Raw genomic sequence first — 21580 nt, forward strand, 5'->3', positions numbered from 1 at the left:
GGTTTTACTGGTGAATCAATGTTGTAGAAGATGACGTTGTTTCCACGGTAACTACGGAGCCTCTGAACGTCCAAATGGGTCATATCTGATGACCATGAAAAGACGACAAACTGCATTTTACACCAATTATTCACATGTATTGATAGGATTAGTGAATCAACAGGTATTAAACAGTTAAGTAAAACAGTAAACAGTTAAGTAAAAAAAAAAAAAGTGAACGAGTGAAAGAATGACGACAGGAGAAGGACTACAAGTGAAGGACTCTGATAAAAGAGGGTTAAGAAAAGCACCAAAAAGAGGCACTAAAATGGAGCAAATGATTGACAGACATGTGGAAAAGATGTTGCAGAGAAAGGAAAGACCCCCGACCACTCCTCTATCTCTCTCATTCCTTTTCTTCCTCTCTCTGGTGACAGTCAGATCTTTCTCTCCAACGCAAAGCCAAGAACTCACAAAGACACATTGTATCTGGACCCACAAGCATATTCACTGAGTCTCTCCACACACTGCCTCCCCCCTATCACACACACACACACACACACACACACACACACACACACACACACACACACACACACACACACACACACACACACACACAGAGTTTCAATGAAATACTAGATTTAATGAAAAACTCGGTCAACAGTAGCGATAGAAGACCACTCTGTTGTCCTGCTGTGATTTTGGCCCGTTCAGCTCACCGGAGACTGGACCCATCTGTCTCCATAACATTGTAGAGTTATTGTTGGTGTGTTTTTGGAGAAAGCTACCATGTGAGCGTGCAGGCAAAGTGCTGATTACAGTCATTCCCAGAAGAGACCTTCATGGACAATGTAGATGCTCTCATTTACCGACAGCTGCTTTCATCCCTCTCCTGTTAAACTGCACAGACCTGGACTATTTCCATTCCTCTAAATTCAAGCTGTTTCATTTCCACTTTATTTGTAGGATTTCTACAGCTACATTACTGCAATGTAATCCCATACTGCCATCTAGCGGCTGTTTGGCTGCACTACCTCCCAGTGCCTTTTAGATTGTGCAACAGTTTGGAATGTGGATGGTGTACTCTCTGTTTTGCTTGAGTTGTCCTGCGATTAATGGGAGTGCAGTTTACCTGTGTGTGCATACCTATTATTTCCAGGAAATCACTGTTAAGTGTATTGATAAACACAAATCTCAAATCTTGGGAAAGTTCTTGTGTTTACAGCGACATTGGCATGTTTATTTTGGCTCTAAGCAAATGCAGTCATGCAGAATTTCTGCTCTTGAACAAACACAAGCATTATTGTTCATTTTTAAACACCTGTTACCTGAGAATATGTGGTGTTTGATCAGTAAATTAACCCATAAAGACCCAGTGCTGTTTTTGTGGATGTTCCCAAATGATTTCTTCTCTATTTTTAACTTTTTTGAGGCAATTTTTATCACCATTTATTCTAATATTATACTCAGTGTTTTGCATTCTTAAGTGAAAATCAGGTATTTTCCCATATTTAATTTACTGATCACGTAGATCAGGGCTGTAAAACTCATTCTAGTTCAGGGGCCACATTCAGCCCAATATGATCTGAAGCGGGCTGAACCACTAAAAACCAGTGAAAACCAGTAAGAACCAGTGAAAACTAGTAAAAATCACTTAAAAACCTAATGAAAACCAGTTAAAACCAGTAAAAACTAATAAAAAAACCAGTGAAAACTAGTAAAAACCAGTAAGAACCAGTAAAAACCAGTAAACCCCAACGAAAACCAGCTACAACCACTAATAAAAACCAGTGAAAACCAGTAAGAACCAGTGAAAACTAGTAAAAATCAGTAAAAACCTAATGAATACCAGTTAAAACCAGTAAAGACTAATAAAAAACAGTGAAAACTAGTAAAAACCAGTAGAAACCAGTAAGAACCAGTAAAAACCAGCAAACCCCAGCGAAAACCAGCAACAACCACTAATAAAAACCAGTGAAAACCAGTAAAAACCAGTGGTCATATTGGACTGTATGTGGCCCCAGAACTAAAATGATTTTAACATTGTTGATTGTTAATGTCTTCTGTGTAATTTTTGCATTTTGCATTTCTTCATTCCACGGGCCAGATTGGACCCCTTGTCGGGCCGATTTTGGCCCACAGGCCGTATATTTGTCAAAAACGATGCAAATGTTCATAAAAGTTCAAATTAAAGCTGGGGGTTATCATATCAGAAAAAGAGTAACAAGAAGAAAAAGTAACTTTTTTAGTAAATTATATCAATAACTGAACATAAAAACAGGTGTTTCCATCCACTGTCATTGAGTCAACTCCATGGGTTTTACTGGTGAATCAATGTTGTAGAAGAAGCCTGTGTTTCCATGGTAACTATGGAGGCTCTGAACATCCAAATGGGTCATATCTGATGACCATGAAAGGATGACAAACTGTATTTTACACCAGTTATTCACATGTATTGATAGAATTAGTGGATCAACAGGTATTAAACAGTTTATGTCAGTAAATGATTTTGTCACTAGTGGATGTTTGGGTCTTTATGGGTTAAACACTATTTAGAGAAAGATGGATTTTGGATAATACATTTCCACTGACTACTAAAGCGTAACTTTTACTTCTGTGAAAAGGCGCGTTTATATAGTCATGTAAAGTAAAGACAACTGTTCCCTTCAGGCTCTTTTCTCTCAAAGGTGACAGAGAAAGATGCTCAACAGGTCCCCCATGTGGACAGAAGAGTCCTCAACTCCTGTTTCATTTGGGGATGGAGGTTTATATTCCTTAAAGCAGCTTTCTAAAATTATGCTCCACTTATTCACACGAGTAATTAAAGTAAACAACGACTTAATGTATATGGTGATCTATGAGTACTGAATACACAAAGTGTTTCCCGTGATGCATAAATCAACTTTTGACCAGATTCTTATTCAGCAAAACTACGTCATCCTGGATCGATTATACGTGGCTGTAAAGCTGCACCATTAAACAGTGACAGATCTGTGCCGTTTAAGGTTCTCTCACACTGCTTAAGCTCTAACAATGCAAATTATTCCACCACGCAGCCCACCAACACACAGCAGCAACAATGACCACTCTTTCTTCTCACTATGGAGTCTAATTTTCTCAGTTCTATGAGGATCTGCAAGTTTGGAGTTATTGGTGAGATTACAGAAGCTCATGACATTTTTATTTTTAATTCAGATTTTTATTCAAAACAGTCTCACAATATATTACACAGGACATCACTGATACAAAGTACACTGTTCTCTCTCTTTTTTTTTTTTCTTTGTTAAGGAAAAAAGGGTGTCAATATTGCTCACAGAAAGAAAGAGAAAAAAAACACAAAACAAATAAAAAAGGTCATTTGTGAATCTTTGTTGCATGAATATCATCACATAAATATGGACTATTCAGTGCAATATAAAACAGAGGAGCAGTTTGTGAAAAAATCAATGCTTTCCATAGCCATCCTATTTTTGTAGAACAATAACATGAATAGTAATAAAGATTATATATGTAAACAAACTTATTTACTTTTACTTTCATGCACACACATTTATCTACACGTATAAATGATTGTGGATGTGTCCATGAAGCACACACATGTAAAAAAAACAAAACAAAACAAGAATAACACAGATAAAGTAAATAAGTAAGTAAATGAATAATAATAATAATAATAATAATAATAATAATAATAATAATAATAATAATAATAATAATAATAATAATAATAACATGCTTGTGTATATATAGCCAATCACACTTCAAAGAAATAAGCCAAGGAAAATTATATATAAATACATAAATACAGGGTGGGGAAGCAAAATTTACAATATTTTGAGGCAGGGATTGAAAGACAGTGTATGACCAATTAGTTTATTGAAAGTCATGAGAATTTATTTGCCACAAGAAAATTGACATAATAGAAAATGTTTTTATTCTGTGTGTCCTCCTTCTTTCTCAATAACTGCCTTCACACGCTTCCTGAAACTTGCGCAAGTGTTCCTCAAATATTCGGGTGACAACTTCTCCCATTCTTCTTTAATAGTATCTTCCAGACTTTCTCGTAATAGTTTTGCTCATAGTCATTCTCTTCTTTACATTATAAACAGTCTTTATGGACACTCCAATTATTTTTGAAATCTCCTTTGGTGTGACGAGTGCATTCACCAAAGCTGTTTGCCTGTTTAACATGCAGACCTAAAACTATAAAGGCAGGTAGTGCACTGATTTTAATGCCTGGCTGGTTTTGGCTTGCATGGATTTTATTCTTTCACTTGGGAACACAGTAAGTTTGTAAAGTTTGTGCATTGAGCAACTGTGGCCACACAAGTGCCTGTGTGTGTGTGTGTGTGTGTGTGTGTGTGTGTGTGTGTGTGTGTGTGTGTGTGTGTGTGTGTGTGTGTGGGTATTTTAAATGCAAGCACACATAAATGTTTAAGGATAGGCCTGTGCATGAGTGTATTGGCGTGTCTGTGCTTACTCAACTGTAAGTTTCAGACATGCTCGCTGAATAATTCAGCTTTTATGTCTTGTTGCCATGGCTGCTTGGACCAGTATGACACACACGCATGCAGGAACACACCAATATGAGCATGTTGACAGATGTGAACACCCCCGTACACCCTCCAAAGGAGATATGAATTTGATCCACCTCCTTTCTACCTCCCACTTCACTTCACACCGCTATTATTATTAAAACTCCAGTTATTAACCACCTTGGCTAGGGTGCAGGGTTCCCTGCTGTTGCAACACAATGGACAGATTGTGGAAAAACTGAGCGCTTTTCTGTTAATGGAACACCTTGAGCAGTTTTATCTCTCTCTCTCTCTCTCTCTCTCTCTCTCATAGCCTAGAGAATAAACTCTAAAACCAGGAGCAAACTAGAAAAGCCTGCTCAGCTGCTTTACACCTAGAGCACACTGTGTAAAGCTCAGAGAGGAAAATAAAATTACACAAACACCAGATTCATATTCAGATGCACTTTAAGCCATTTTTGTATACAGTGAAATATATCACCAGGATGGCTTTCATAAATGGAGGTGTGATATTTTCCTTCACACATTACAGAAGAGAAACTGTATTAATTTCTAAAATAGTCAAATGAAGTGCTAGAGGGAGGTTGGCCGTGGGAAAAAATCCAATATGTGTAAATTAGGAATGTACAAGAGTAATCCATTAGTCAGTAAGTAACAATGGTAAGTATGGTTGACTTCTTTTTTTTTAAGAGTTTTTTTAAGAGACAGTTATTGTGCAACTGTCTGGTCCTACGCAACGCAAATACCAGTCAAATCATTAGAGTCACTACTAAAACAAGCCTTATTACTAAAATGACACCACTGTATAATTCAGAAAATGTACAATATGTCCATTTGGAGAATTTTATAAACGCCTCTTTTATGAAATTGATCTTCCAGGGCGTGAATGGTCTCGTACCAAAAATATGCAGTTAATGATCTTAAAATATAACTGTAAAGAAGCTGCCAGAGGAGACTCCAAACCAGCAAAATACAAACCATTAGATCAGTCCTTTTTCTCAGATCTGGAATACCACCTCATCAGAAATAAAAAATATCAACTAATGCAAAAGTTTTCAATAATAACGCAAAACTGTGGCAAATCTGTGAACACTGAATCCCATCCAGCCCTGATGTGAACTGTCATTAAACTGTTGTTGTTCACTTGGTGTTTGTGTTTTATAAACTTGCACTATTGTTTCCTCATGTGTGTCAGGGTGCATGGATTTTATCAGTTATTTAGTCATGGTTGATTTTAACGATGTTCTGTCATTATGGAAGTTTTGCTTTTTATTTGAGTCTGGGGAAAGAAAGGTTTTACGTCATAGAACCCTGGAACTAATGTTTATTATTATTTTAAGCAGTCTCAAATGTGTTTATTAAAAAAATGGTACATGTGGTCAATATTATTATTATCATTATTATTATTAGTAGTAGCAATACAGGGTGGGGAAGCAAAATTTACAATATTTTGAGGCAGGGATTGAAAGACAGTGTATGACCACTTAGTTTATTGAAAGTCATGAGAATTTATTTGCCACAAGAAAATTGACATAATAGAAAATGTTTTTATTCTATGTGTCCTCCTTCTTTCTCAATAACTGCCTTCACACGCTTCCTGAAACTTGCGCAAGTGTTCCTCAAATATTGGGGTGACAACTTCTCCCATTCTTCTTTAATAGTATCTTCCAGACTTTCTCGTAATAGTTTTGCTCATAGTCATTCTCTTCTTTACATTATAAACAGTCTTTATGGACACTCCAACTATTTTTGAAATCTCCTTTGGTGTGACGAGTGCATTCAGCAAATCACACACTCTTTGACGTTTGCTTTCCTGATTACTCATATGGGCAAAAGTTTCTGAAAAGGTATGGATAATAGTGTTAGGTATGATTATGACATCAATATATGTTTGGTTTCAAAACAATTGACGTAGTGCCTGCTGAGAAAAAACAACTAAATGTTCATTGTAAATTTTGCTTCCCCACCCTGTAGTAGTAAACATCACATTAACCCTTTAAACCCTGAGCCCTAAAGTGGCCCGCCTGGACTATTTTTCTTATTTTGACTAACTAAAATTGTACAGCTTTTTATGTTTTTTAATCTATTCTTGTATTTTACTCTTTTCTTTAGGTTTTATTTATTCTTCTGTTCAACACTATTTTTTTTTTTTTTGTAAAGTTCTATGTCTTTTAATCTATTCTTGTATTTTATTCTTTTATTTATTTATTTTATTTTATTGTTCCGTACATCACTTTGGTCCACTGTGGTTGTTTTAAAGTGCTTTACAAATAAAGTTGGATTGGATTGGAACTAAAAGCTTAGAAAATACACTATGGGTGAATCCATGCCCATTTTTCAAGAGCATTTTCAAAATCTAGCTATTGTTTTCAATTTACTGCATGTTATAATTCTGCTATAACAGCTTGTTCTCCAACTTCTAGTACAGACATGAGTGAAATTACCATAATGACCTAATAAAACCTATTAAGTGCGACGTCTCAGGTTTCAGAAACTGTTGGAATTTTTCCAATTGCACAAACAGTGAAAGAGTTACAGCCATCCAAACTGTATATGCTTAGGGTGTGTCAGTGGTGACGCGTCAGGTTTTAAAGAGTTAACCTCTGAGACATTATGTTCCTTTTGTGTTCCTTTTCTTCAAGAATCATTCTACTTACAAGATCTGGCAGTGGTTTTGCTTTGCTGTGTGTTTTAGAGTCAAAACAGGATAGAATAACAGAAAAAGACAGGGAGGAATTACAGTTTTTACAGGTTTTTACGAAATAAGGCATTCTGAATGTACATCAATAAAAGATTTAGGATGTTGAACATAAACTGTTAACTGGAACACACTGAAAAACAACAAGTATTTGAATTTTGGCGCAGTATTTTTGGTTATTCTTTTCTACATCAGTTCAGCTGCTTTTTGGGAGCTGGTTTAACTCCAAAAAGCAGTTACACAGTCACAACCTGGTAAAAACACAATAAAAAATGTAAAAAAAAATAAAATAAAGAAAAAACACCGCAGCGCTGCAAACAACAGTAAAATCAAAAAACCACAAGGAAAACGGTGTAAAAAAAAAAAAAAAAAAAAAAGCTCAAATCATCAATTTTTATAGTGAGTCAGTCTCACTCACTGGTCTGTATTTTATCCCCCATTCCACAGGTGGTGGGGGGTGCACTGAGCACGCTCAGATGTCTGTGGAAAGAACAAAGTCTATTCTATCAACACATTCTGAAAATGTTCTTACTGGGCAAACAGTTGAATTTTTATGAACACTTAAAATAAATCATACATATACAATGAGCACCACAGACACATTAGGGGTTGCAAGAAGATACTAATCAACTTAATTTAGTTTAATTTTTCTATATTCAACTTCAGAAAGCAGTTAAAGTGTCCGTACTTTTGTTGGATAGTCTGCATTAACCCTTGAAGACCCAAACATCCACCATCTACCAACATCATCTACTAATATAAAATATTTAAAACCTGTTGATCCACAAATTCATGTAATTGGTGTAAAATGCAGTTTGTCATCCTTTCATGGACGTTCAGAGGCTCAGTATAAAGGAATGTGGAAACACCGTCATCAACAACACTGATTCACAAGTAAAACCAATGGAGTTTGATCAATGACAGTGGATGGAGATACTTGGCTTATGTTCAGTTAATGATAGATTTTGCTGAAAAAGTTTTTTTTTTTTTTTTTCAGTTTTCTCTATAATCCTCAACTTTACTCTGAGCTTTCATGAACATCTACATGATTAGTAAATTAAATGTTGGAAAATACTTGATTTTTATTGGAAAAGAAAAACACAAGCTACAGAAGATAATATTACAATAATTATTATATGTGTGCATGTATGTATATCTGTGTATGAATATGTATTTACATATGTTTTATTACATTATGTGTTTATGTAAATCATATTATATTTGTTCATAATAATATAAAGCCAGAAACCTAATTCTTTAATAATAAATATCAGGTATATTATAGTATATAGTGTGCATATGTTTAGACTAGGAAGATTATTACTGTTATTAATTATTTAAGGAGAAGGGGTGGGAGTTTATAAGTTATACTTCTTCTCACTCCTTTTTGAATATGTATTATATGTCTTATGTTTAAGTGTTTTGTTTATTTTCTTCTGTTTTGACATTCATATTCAAAATAAATACATCAATCAATCAAATATATGGTGATAAACCACTTAAGGACAGTTAAATATAGAGAAAAAAATCATTTGGGAACTACCACAAATGTCACACTGGGTCTTTATGGATTCATAAAAAATTACAAAAAAAAAGCTCAAATCATATATTTTTTATAGTGAGTCAGTCTCACTCCCTGCTCTGTGTTTTACCCCCCCATTCTACAGGTGGTGGGGGGTGCACTGAGCATGCTCAGATGTCTATGGAAAGAACAAGGTCTATTCTACCAGCACATTCTGAAAATGTTCTTACTGGGCAAACAGTTGAATTTTTATGAATATTAAAATAAATCATACATACAGAATGAGCACCACAGACACATTAGGGGTTAAAGCAGGGGTGTCAAACATGCGGCCCGGGGGCCAAAACCAGCCTGCCAAAGAGTCCAAGCCGGCCCACAGGATGAATTACTGAAATAAAAAAATTACACTGAAGATAATAACAATCAAGGATGTCAAAATCAATTTAGTTCAATTCCATCTAAATGTGGGTCAGACCAGTAAAATACTATCATAATAAACTATAAATAACAAAAACCACATATTTTTCTTTGTTTTAGTGTAAAAAGAAGTAAAATTACACAAAAATGTTAACATTTACAGACTAGCTTTTTACAAAAAATGTGAAAAACCTAAACAAATATGAACAACTTGAAGTGTCTTACGAGATTTAAGAGTAATTGTACCAATATTCTGTCTGTTATTAAATGTTTTGTGTATTTGTAGATCCACTGTGATCTATACATTGTAATGAACATGTAAAAATCAGAAGCTGAGGCCAAATAATGGCATAAATTGTTAAAATTACACTTTTTTCCTTAATAAATTTCATTTTGGTCATGGTTTGTTCATGTTTTTCCACATTTTTTTAAAGGATAGTTTGTAGATGTAAAATTTTTAATAATATAATCTTACTTTTTTCACTTTAAAACATAGAAATTAGACATACAAATTTTGGAATTGATATTATTTATGTATTATTATGTTATTATTTTAATGATCCGGCCCACTACAGGTCATATTGGGCTTTATGTGGCCCCTGAACTAACATGAGTTTGACACCTCTGGGTTAAAGGGTTACCAGAAGATGCTAATCGACTTAATTTAGTTTGATTTTTCTATATTTAACTTTAGAAAGTACTTAAAGTGTTGTTATATTCAACATAAATACATCAATCAATCAAATATATGGTGATAAACCACTTAAGGACGGTTAAATATAGAGAAAAAATCGTTTGGGAACTGCCACAAATGTCACACTGGGTCTTTATGGGTTCATAAAAAATTACAAAAAAAAAAAAAAAAAAAGCTCAAATCGTCTATTTTTATAGTGAGTCAGTCTCATTCACTGCTCTGTGTTTTATCCCCCATTCTACAGGTGGTGGGGGGTGCACTGAGCATGCTCAGATGTCTGTGGAAAGAACAAGGTCTATTCTACCAGCACATTGTGAAAATGTTCTTACTGGGCAAACAGTTGAATTTTTATGAATATTAAAATAAATCATACATACAGAATGAGCACCACAGACACATTTGGGGTTAAAGGGTTACCAGAAGATACTAATCAACTTAGTTTAGTTTGATTTTTCTATATTCAACTTCAGAAAGTACTCAAAGTATCGTTATATTCAACATAAATACATCAGTCAATCGAATATATGGTGATAAACCACTTAAGGACAGTTAAATATAGAGAAAAAAAATCATTTGGGAACTGCCACAAATGTCCCACTGGGTCCTTATGGGTTCATAAAAAGTAAAAAAAAAAAAAAAAAAAAAAAGTTTATCAGAGGTTAAGCTTTTGAATAACAGAGGATAGTAAATCTTTTAAGGCGGGTTAAAGTCTCATACACATAAAAAGTCTGTGACAGCGGGGTATGTTACCTTTTGTGCCATGAACCGTGTTAAATTGTCCCCAGCGGGTTCCGGGGGGGGGCATTTGTAAGTTAAAAAAAAAACAAAAAAACAGAAGGTTGGTTAAGAATATGTGAGTAGACAATAGTACAAAGAAAGTGTGAATGTGTTTTTAATGCGGGTGAAACTCAACCATTTATTCCTTCAATCCATCCCCTCTGTTTCTATTCTTTTTCTTTTTTTCTTTTTTTTTTTTTTTCCTGCTCGCGCTACGTCGGATGCGCTCGCGAGTCCGGGGGTAGAGAGCGCGCACGCACTTCTCGTGGGGACAGAGAGAGAAAAGAGAGAGGGAGCCGTGTGATTTGTCTTTGTAGCCCACTGAATGAAGAGTTCAGGCCGGCTTGGCTGCTGCCTTCTCTTTTATATAAGCAGAGTTTGCACGCTGTAAATAGCCTAATAAGCCGGTTACACTTTCCGCACCGCACTATCTCGGTTCCTTTTTGTTTTGTGGAAGCGGTCGGGCCACTACCAATGCACCTTTAAGCCATTTTTTTATTTTTTTGAAGACAACAAAAGCATCAGGTCCGGCGTTGCTCTTCTCTTCTCTGCTCTTTTCTTCGGGGGATTTCAAGTCACATTTATCACTCGGGGATTTTTGCAACACGAAAAAAAAAAAAGAAAAAAAAAGCGAATAACCGAATAATCTATTGGCAGAGCGCGCGCGTCCCCTTGTTCCACTTCCACACATCCAGGGGGGATCTATTATTATTATTATTATTATTATTATTTTTATTATTATAGTCGTTTTTCCTCAAAACCTCCTCAGCGACCATGGCTGCTGTAACAAGCCCGGAGACGAGCCCACAACCTCGGGTATATTTCCAGACGCCGGCCGGCACCACGGAGGAACCGGAGACACCCGTGAGGAAGCAGGGACGCGTAACCGTCAAATACGACCGTAAGGAGCTGAGGAAGAGACTGAACCTGGAGGAGTGGATTATCGACCAGCTAACGGACCTCTACGACTGTGAGGTAAAAGAGCCGAACAATAACCAGCCCCGAAAACCGATCGAATGTATCGATTAGGCGGGCCCTGCTAAGTAATAGGAGGCTGAACGGCACAGTAGAAGAAGTGAGTCCTCCAGGGTTTGGGGGCTTGTCTGTCAGAGCACACACAAACTAACTGTTGATAAAGAAACATTTACAGGCCCTTTTTGGCCGTGCTTTTTTTGGCCTAGCGTCGTCTTGTAATAACAGCCTATAGTATCTGGGCCATATGCAAGGAGATGAGGTAATGGAGACCAACAATTAGGAAACAATGTTAAGAATAATAATAATTTTTTTGTTTTAAAAAAAAGGATATTTATTGTAGTTTCCTAAACGTTTGTGTCTTAACTTCAGCTCCACACTCTCAGTTTGGCTATATTACAGCTTTATATCCTTATTATGACATAGACAGCCTCTGCTGGCTTCTGATTGGTTGAATCAGCTGTAGCACACCTGTGAATTAATTTAATCCAACACTAATGGCTGACAGGAAATGACCACACATGCAAGTAGGTTGTGCGTGGCTGGTAGCAAAAAAACAAAGTAGTGTAATGTGCAAAATGAGCTCACTGTGTTATTGACATTACGGTACTTTTTTTTTTTAACCCATAAAGACCCAAACAGCCACTGGTGAAACAAACCATCTACAGATATAAACTGTTGAATACCTGTTGATCTACTAATTCTATCAATCCATGTAAATAATTGGTGTAAAATACAGTTTATCATCTTTTCATGGTTATCAGATATAGGGTTAGGGTATTTATTCTAGTTTCCTAAAGGTTTGTGTCTAAACTTCAACTCCACACCCTCAGTTTGGTTATATGTAGCTTTTACAGCTTTATATCCTTATTATGACATAGACAGCCTCTGCTGGCTTCTGATTGGTTGAATCAGCTGTAGCACACCTGTGAATTAATTTAATCTAACACTAATGGCTGACAGGAAATGACCACACATGCAAGTAGGTTGTGTGTGGTTGGTAGCAAAAAAGTAGTGTAATGTGGTGTAGTGTAACATTTACAGGCCCTTTTTGTCCGTGCTTTTTTGGCCTAGCATCGTCTTGTAATAACAGCCTATAGTATCTGGGCCATATGCAAGGAGATGAGGTAATGGAGATGCACAATTAGGAAACAATGTTAATAATAATAATAATAATAATAATAATAATAATAATGATAATAATAATAAAAAGGATATTTATTATAGTTTCCTAAAGGTTTGTGTCTAAACTTCAACTCCACACCCTCAGTTTGGTTATATGTAGCTTTTACAGCTTTATATCCTTATTATGACATAGACAGCCTCTGCTGGCTTCTGATTGGTTGAATCAGCTGTAGCACACCTGTGAATTAATTTAATCCAACACTAATGGCTGACAGGAAATGACCACACATGCAAGTAGGTTGTGTGTAGTTGGTAGTATAAAAAGTAGTGTAATGTGAAAAATGAGCTCACTGTGTTATCAACATGTGCTACTTTTGTGGCAGTTCCCACATGATTTCTTTTCTTTTTTTTTTTTTTTTTTTCCTTTTTTTAACCCATAAAGACCCAAACAGCTACTGGTGAAACAAACCATCTACAGATATATGCTGTTTAATACCTGTTGATCCACCAATTCTATCAAACGATGTAAATAATTGGTGTAAAATATAGTTTATTATCTTTTCATGGTCATCAGATATGACCTATTTGGACATTCAGAGGCTCCGTAGTTACCGTGGAAACACCGTCATCTTCTACAACATTGATTGACCAGTAAAAACCCATGGAGTTGGATAAATAACAGTGGATGGAGACACTTGTTTTTACATTCAGTTAGCAATATCTTTACTGAAAAAGTAACTTTCTCTTCAATGTTCTCTGTTTTGATATAACTAACTTTGAATATACTTGAGTTTTCATAAACGTCTACTTGATCTGTTTAATTAAATCTAAGAAAATACATGATTTACACACAAAAATGCAAAATACAGAAGATCATGTTATTTTTTTTAAAAGGTGATAAATCAGTAAAGTTGCAATAGGTCTTTATGGGTTAAGTGATTCATCACCATTTATTCTAATATTATACTCAGTATTTTGCATTCTTACGTGAAAATCTGGTATTTTCCTACATTTGATTTACTGATTATGATTGATGTCCATAAAAGCTCAGATTAAAGTTGAGGGTTCTTATATAAAAAATGCAGGAAATGTGACTTTTTCAGTCAAATATATCATTAACTAAACATAAAAAAAGCATCTCCATCCACTGTCATTTATCAAACTTCATGGTGAATCAGTATTATAGAAGATGACTGTGTTTCCATGTTCACTACGGAACCTCTGAACATCCAAATGGGTCATATCTGATGACCATGAAAAGATGACAAACTGTATTTTACACCAATTATTTACATGTATCGATAGGATTAGTGGATGAACAGTTATTTAACTTTTTATATCAGTAAATGATTTTGGTTGCCAGTGGATGTTTGGGTCTTGATGGGTTAAAGGAAGTGAAACAAACATGACTTTTAGTGGATGGTGTTTCCACTGCGAACTCCTGAACATAAAAGAAGTAGTGAAGGGTGAGGGGGATGTTTCAGATAATAGGAGACAGCTGAGTTGTTACTGATAAGTGAGGGCAGGGGGTCTAGTGATGCATCAAGGGGGAGGCGGGGGAGGGGGGGGTTCTCCATCTGTCTTTCTCTGTTGGTACTGATGACTGTGCATAAACATCAGTGCCATCTAACTTTAGAGTCCCCCAGCGTGAACACACATCAAACCCATGATCATAGAGCCCTTGTGTGGTAACGTAACCTGGCGGCAGCTGTGGCGTTGCCTCTGTTGGCGTCAGCGGTCGGTAAGCTCGTGTCAACTCTACTGATCTGGCATTGACCCACATTCTATTCCAAGCAATAGACTTAACACATTTGGAGACTTCCTAGTAGGCTACCTGGGAGAAAAGGCAGTATGGAGTGTGCTATTATTGGCTTTTTTTCTTTTAAAGATTTACGGACACACCAACATACAAAGGACTGTATGGACTATATGTTGCTGTCTCTTTGCAAACAGGTTGGCTATTAATAACTTAATGCAGTATATACATTGTAGTGTATTCTTAATTTGTGTCTGCAAAGTTTGATACTCTCACCAGAAGAGTAACGCTTCCTTCTGCACTCTCTTTCAGGTTTTACTAGCACACCTAACAGGGATATCCTGCGAGAGGTGTATAGTAAACATGACAGTAGAGGTGATTAAATAGCCTAGAGAGAATTTTAAAATCAATGCGCCTTGACTGCCTGCCAATAATGCATTAATATGCTTTAAATCATTGCAGAGTTAAAAAAGTAAGAGTGCACCATGGATCTTTGTGGCAGTTGTGTTCTGCTTTGACTAAGAACAGTGGTTTTAAATCTTTTTAATCCAGTGTGCACCCTAGGAGAACAGTGACTGATGAAAGGCGAGTGTGATTGTGCTTGATTTGGGGACAAAAAAAGTCTCTTTCTACAACTGTATGAATTCATTCATCCATGCTTCATTTCTTAATCCACTTTGCTTTTCAGTCATGCATGTGTTAATGCATTTAATGTTTTTTCACCTGAGCAAACAGGTCATAAAGGGTTTCCAAACAAAATTAGACACAGAGAGTTTCAAAATAACACTGTGATATTCCTTTTTTTTTTCCAATTCTCTCTTTTTTCGTTTAGGATTTTTCACATGCTTATTCACATAACATTTCATCATTCTCATCCATTCATCTGAAAATTACAACTGAATCACACAGCGATACGTCCGTAACTCCTCAGACAATACACATAAGGATGATTGGTCCTCCCTCAGCAATACAAAAAATGTAATTTATACAACTTATACAAAATTAAGAACTAAACACCCTATAACAGGAATGCTGGGGTTAAAAAATTAAAAGAAAAAAAATATCAATACAAAAGGGTTAAAAAGGAAAAAGGGGTGAAATGGACATAAGACATGGCCTTAGATAAACAATGGGTGAACTGGTGTGACATATCTAATCCATGTTTTGAAATCTTACCAAAAACAGACCTTATTGTAGTCTTATTGCAAAAGTACTTCTTTCCATCTTAAAAATGTCATAAATGATGTCAATCCATTCCTCCACTGTAGGTTTTTCTAGTTTTAGCCGTGTTTTTACTTATTATAACTTAACAGAGATATCAGTTTTACATTTCTTTTACATTTTTTTGACACGTATCTTCTAGTTGTCTGTAGTCATGATGCTGATTTCTGGCGCTGATCCACAGTCTTTCCCCTTTTCATTGTCCTGAAGCCGACCAAGCTGTTAGACAACAAAGAGATTAATTTACAGTCGCTTCCCTGATGGAGACACATCGGGCCCTTTTAGATGGGGAAATGTGGAGCACGTGCTGCTAAACAGTGTAACTGGAGAGGCAGCGGATATCAGGAGAACCCTGTTTGGAGCATGTGCCTGAAGACTCAACTCTTTGTTTTTCCTTTCACCTCCTGTTCTTCATCGCTGCTGTCTTTCCTATTGTTCTGAAACATGTCTTAGTCCATATTAATTTTCACCTCATTAATTCTCATCAACCTCCTGTTTTCTGTCTCCACATTTCTTCTATTAATATAACAGAGTTTGTTCTACAGGGAATTCATTATGAGCTTTTTGCCCATTCATATAATCCTTTTAAACATGCCACAAGCAGTCAACCAGTCATTTCTGCCAGCCAGCTTGTCAGATTTTCATCCAGCCACTTAGTCAGCCGATCAGTCAGAGTTGCTATGGGTAATGGTGAGGAGCCGAGCCTCAGTACGATTCCATGGCAACAAGGCTTGTTAAATGTTTATGTTGGTTAACTATTCAGTGAAAAAAAGGCTTGTTTAATAAAACAAAGCTTAGTGAAGTTGACTAATTTCCAACAATCCCCTGTATTCATAAGCTGTTTTTAGTGATGGAATGTAATTAGAGCTATTCAGTTATTACATTAGCAGGGCTTTAGTGAATACCCGCAGTTGATGTTAATGTGGCATTTGCTTTCTTAAAGCAACATCCACTGGTTTTGTAAAACAGCCCAGTTCGACTTCCAAGACCCACAGTTCTGATTCAGCTCAATGTTTATATCGCAAACCTAACTACATTTTAGCCCAGAAACATAAGAAGAAGTATTGGGATTTAGGAACATTATATACCAAATCAGTGTATGTCCTGTGAGTATATGTTTATGTTTTTTTTTAGTGTTTTTATTGAGTCCATACTGTATTACTGGCTGTGTATATGAGGTGATAATTGAGTCTGTGCTCTCTCCAGGGAAAAGAAACTCCACTCCTCCTAGTAAAATGATCACATTTCACTCCAGCCTCGGTATTATTTCCATGGTAACTGTTCAATGTTTGTCAGCGAAGTGACTTCGGTTCTGTCTGTATGCTATGATTTCTGCTCATTGTATTCAGGAGCTGACCAGTAGCTACACAGTTAACACGGGGGTGAGTGGGCGGACCAATCCCCAAACTCCAGGGTCCTACGTGGCTGCACTGATACGCAAATACACACAGATGGGGATACGAGCGAGAGCAGAGGCAGGGATGGTGAGCAGGAATGCAATAAACAGGGGAAAGAAAACTAGAGGGGATGGCAAGAGAAGGAAGGGAAAAAAGTAGTGGGAGTAGGCAGCAATGTCAGAGGGAGAGGCTTTGTAACACTGTCCCCTGCTATTACACACTATAAACACACATCAGCGCAGATCTGTTAGAAGTCAGGGCACTGTTTTCTTGAGTTACTCTGATTATGCAGGGATTCTCCCATATGTGTATGACATGCCAGAAAGCCAACAGAGCGTATATCCTCCTTAAAGCTGCAGTAGTTGATGGTCTTTTGCTGCCAGTTTCATAATTACCTTTAAATGTGAATATTTTTAAATCCAGGTTAAAACCTTCCTCTTTTCATGTGCTTATGAGTAAACTCTTTTCAATCTTGTCTTTTAAATGCACTTTTGTGAATTTTACTCTATTTTAATTTTAATGTATAATTTTATCTTTTATTCTGTGAATGCATTTTAAAATCATGTTTTATTTCCCCCTTTTTTGTTTTTAATGTACTTTCAATGTCTTGCTTTTGCTTTTGTCGTGATTTTTTTATGACTTTGTAAGGCACTTTGACTTACCTTGTGTATGAATAGTGCTATACAAATGACTTACCTTGTGTATGAATAGTGCTATACAAATGACTTACCTTGTGTATGAATAGTGCTATACAAATAAGCTTGCCTTGCCTTTATTTCAGTCTGAGGGGAGTTGTGTCCTAGTCTATGCACTCTGTTGTCAGGTTGTTAAATATGTGCTCTAAGATGGGAGGTGTTTTCAGACAGGTAGGATGGTTAAATAAATACATGATTGACAGTTGCAGTTATTGATAACTGTTAAGATGCGTTTACTTCTCAACTCTGGGGTTCAACACATCACTGTGACAAATGGCATCAGTTAATCTGTCTTTATATGTAGGCTTTTGGTTTTGGACCAAGAGGTGAGAGATGCAGACTCTGGTGGTTTTTTTAGGGGGTTTTTTTGATTATTTTTTATTGGCTGTTGCAGTGTCAATGTTTTTTGGTTAAGCTGTATCTAAAAACGATGTCGACTTTATAGTACAATCCTGGCCAAAAGTTTTGGCTTTGACACAAATTTTTCTGTTTTTGTGATTGTTCCCTCCGCCAAGGAGGTTATGTTTTTGCTGGTGCTGGTTTGTCTGTCTGTTTGTCTGTGTGCAAGATAACTCAAAAAGTTATGGATGGATTTGGATGAAAATTTCAGGAAATGTTGATACTGGCACAGGAACAAATGATTACATTTTGGTGGTGATTGGTTGGGGGGGGACTGATCTGCCTTGGCGGAGGTTTGCACTACTTTTCTAGTTTTTCTGTGTTTGTCTGAAGTACACTGAACACTTCTTGGCTTCTCATAAGTCTTTTATTGGCAAATAAATTGCATTCATGTATTTTGTAATTTGGGTTACTGCCAAATGTTTTAGCCACAAATGATGGAGACAATAATGGCTTTACTGATCAATACTTATGTATCAAATGACTACCTATAGTGTATGAGTTGTCATTAATACTAGAAACTAAATGAAACTAAAAAGAAAATCATGCTCCAAGATTTTGCAGGGGTTTCCATTGCAATTACGACTATTATGTGACCAGTCAGAAGCTTAGAACTTGCTGTAGTCTAAAGCTAATGTCACCATCCCATTATACATCAAGAATTATAGTTTAACATCAATACTAAAATGAGGAAATAACATGGATTTATTAACTTAGAAACATTATTTTTACTTTCTTCAGTTTATTGTAAAGCCTGACAAATAAAAAGATTAAAATATTAAATTATACTGTAATGTTTACCTACCTGTACTTTCACACTCATCTTAGCACGATAAGCTTAAAGGGGTCATACTTTACTAAATCCACTTTTATTAGTCTTTGGTACATTTATTTGTGTATTTGGGGACACTAATAATTCATAAAGTTTGAATTTGAACCCTCTAGGTGCTGCAAAGCTATCTTTATATTCATTTTGGCAAAAATCGAGTGGATTTCTACAACCTGTTTTAATTCCTGCTTAATTTGTTACATTTTATAACTAGTTACGTCATAACATTTGCTTATATAAGGTCAAGACATCTGACGAACATTTCTCCGAGTACAACATAATTGTTTATCAGCAGCAGCAGTTGTAGTTCATACTGAAAATATGTTCAAACTTTGAGCAGATTACCTAAAATGTTCAGTAGTTGGTTGTATTACCAAATACAAGCGGCTGAATGGGACAGAAAGCATGGTCAATAAACTGGAGGGGGTGGGGCATGAAGTGGCTCACTTGGATTTAAAACGACCTTTCTGGTGTCATTACTCAGAAATAGGGTTGAAGATGGACCTGTGGAGTTGAATTAATGAAGAATTCAGACCCAAGCATAGCATTTACAGTTTATGTAGACCACAGGGAAATGTTTTAAAATGCATCATTCCATTTAAAGAAGCAAAATATCACTCCTTTAAGTCAACTTGTGCTCTAAAAGTTCACGAAAATATATACTTTTACTGAAATTGTATTGGCCATATTATTGGCCTCCTTAATCACTAATAATCAGTTGCAGTTAAGACCGTTATGAGTCAGTCACTGCCTTAGATGTTACAGAATTAAATGATATTCACAGCCAAGTCAATAAAAACACAACATGTGTTGTGGTGTTGTGTGTCTGTTCATGAAAGAGTTGGGGGAAGTGTATTAGGGGAAGCCAAAGTGTGGGAACAGCTGTAATTTCATAGCTTTGCTGCTTGTGGATTACATTTGCCTCCTTTTACAACTTCATGCTGTAAAACAACACACACACACATGCACAGAAATGCACACATAGAAAGTGTGTACCATTTGCTTAAACCTTGCACTTAAAGGTCTGAATACCAATCAGTCTTACCCTGTTTCAGTCCGTGTGCGTAAGAGGGTGACTACAAAGACTGGTTGTTACACAGCGAGAGTGAAAGACTCCAGTGTGTCTGTGGAAGCAGCCCCCACTCCACTCCACAAACACATTAACACACAGACATGGACATGCAAACATCGTGTTAATAGGTTACATGTGGCTGTGTGTTGAACTCACCAATCTTTTCTTTTCGGCTTGAGTCAGCGTTTACTGTTCGCTGCCCAGTGCCCAGTGACTGACCACGTTCTAAAAAAACACCAAGTACATAAATCAAGCAAGTTAGAAACAGGGCACGCTGCCAAGAATATTGTGAGCGGGAGAGACTAAAAAGCTTGTGTTTTGGTTGGTGTGTGAGTAAGATCGGAAGGAAGTAAAGAAGCATGAGAAGGCATGGTCTGGGACGGGGAGATGTATGAGGGATGTGAGTCATCCAGAGGAATGTTTTATATGTGTATTCATGTCACAGGAAGTGAGAAAGAAAGGAGTCAGACGTCCACTGCATAGAAATATGGACCATGCTAACAGGCCACTTTCCCCTTAAAAAGAGGTAACACAGTAAACACACCTGTCATGGACTTGCTCTTTTAGCTCGTTCAAACATTAACATGACAGTTTACAAAGTTAAAAGTTACACATTTATACACACCTGTTGAACAAATGACTACATTTAAAGGAGTGATATTTAGCTTTTTTAAATGGAATTATGCATTTTAAAACATTTCCCTGTGGTCTCCATAAACTGTAAATGCTATGCTTGGGTCTGAATTCTTCATTAATTCAACTCCACAGGTCCATCTTCAACCCTATTTCTGAGTAATGACACCAGAAAGGTTGTTTTGAGCGCTGGCCCTTTAAATGCAAATGAGCCACTTCACGCCCCACCCCCTCCAGCTTGTTGACCATGCGCTCTGTCCCGTTTAACCAACAACTGAACATTTTAGGTAATCGGCTCGAAGTTTGGACATATTTTCAGTTTTTACTTCAACTGCTGCTGCTGACAAACAATTATGTCGTACTCGGAGAAATGTTCGTCGGAAGTCTTGACCATATATGTGCAAATGTTGTGATGTAATTAGTTATAAAATGTAACAAATTAAGCAGAAATTAAAACAGGTTGTAGAAATCCACTCAATTTTTGCCAAAATGAATATAAAGATAGCTTTGTAGCACCTGGAGGGATCAAATTCAACGTTTTTGAACTGTTATGGTCCACAAATACACACATAAATGTACCACAGACTAATAAATGTGGATTTAGCAAAATATGACTCCTTTAAGACAAATCCCACACTCAAGGTTTTTTTTTTATATCTTTAGCTTTTAAACATTATGTCTGTAATAATTTCACACCTCATGCCCCTTAGCTTACTTGCACATTATTTTTAAGTGGTCTACAGAGTACCAGATAGATTGTCAGTTAAAAGACTCCTATCGGCCGTTTATCCTGTATGTATTTTTGATGACTGTCAAGTGAAAGCTGTTTCACTCCTATGGAGGCTTTTCAAAGTGA

General features: G+C 36.4%; 1 protein-coding gene across 3 annotated transcripts in view; it reads left to right on the forward strand.

The window, feature by feature from the left end:
• Positions 1 to 10871: 10871 nt before the first annotated feature.
• The window catches only part of ppp1r14bb (protein phosphatase 1, regulatory (inhibitor) subunit 14Bb), a 42000-nt gene continuing 31291 nt past the window's right edge, over positions 10872 to 21580 (forward strand). Inside the window, exons 1-2 of one of the 3 annotated variants that reach the window (XM_030161997.1) lie at positions 10872 to 11327; positions 11364 to 11600. In XM_030161997.1, the coding sequence (XP_030017857.1) occupies positions 11400 to 11600 (201 nt within the window). In that variant the 5' untranslated portion in view covers positions 10872 to 11327; positions 11364 to 11399. Of the gene's footprint in view, positions 11601 to 21580 lie in introns of all 3 variants that reach the window. The other 2 variants (XM_030161998.1, XM_030161996.1) reach the window with 2 other exon arrangements.

This window comes from Sphaeramia orbicularis, chromosome 18 (assembly GCF_902148855.1).
Source record: "Sphaeramia orbicularis chromosome 18, fSphaOr1.1, whole genome shotgun sequence".
Lineage (NCBI taxonomy): Eukaryota > Metazoa > Chordata > Actinopteri > Kurtiformes > Apogonidae > Sphaeramia > Sphaeramia orbicularis.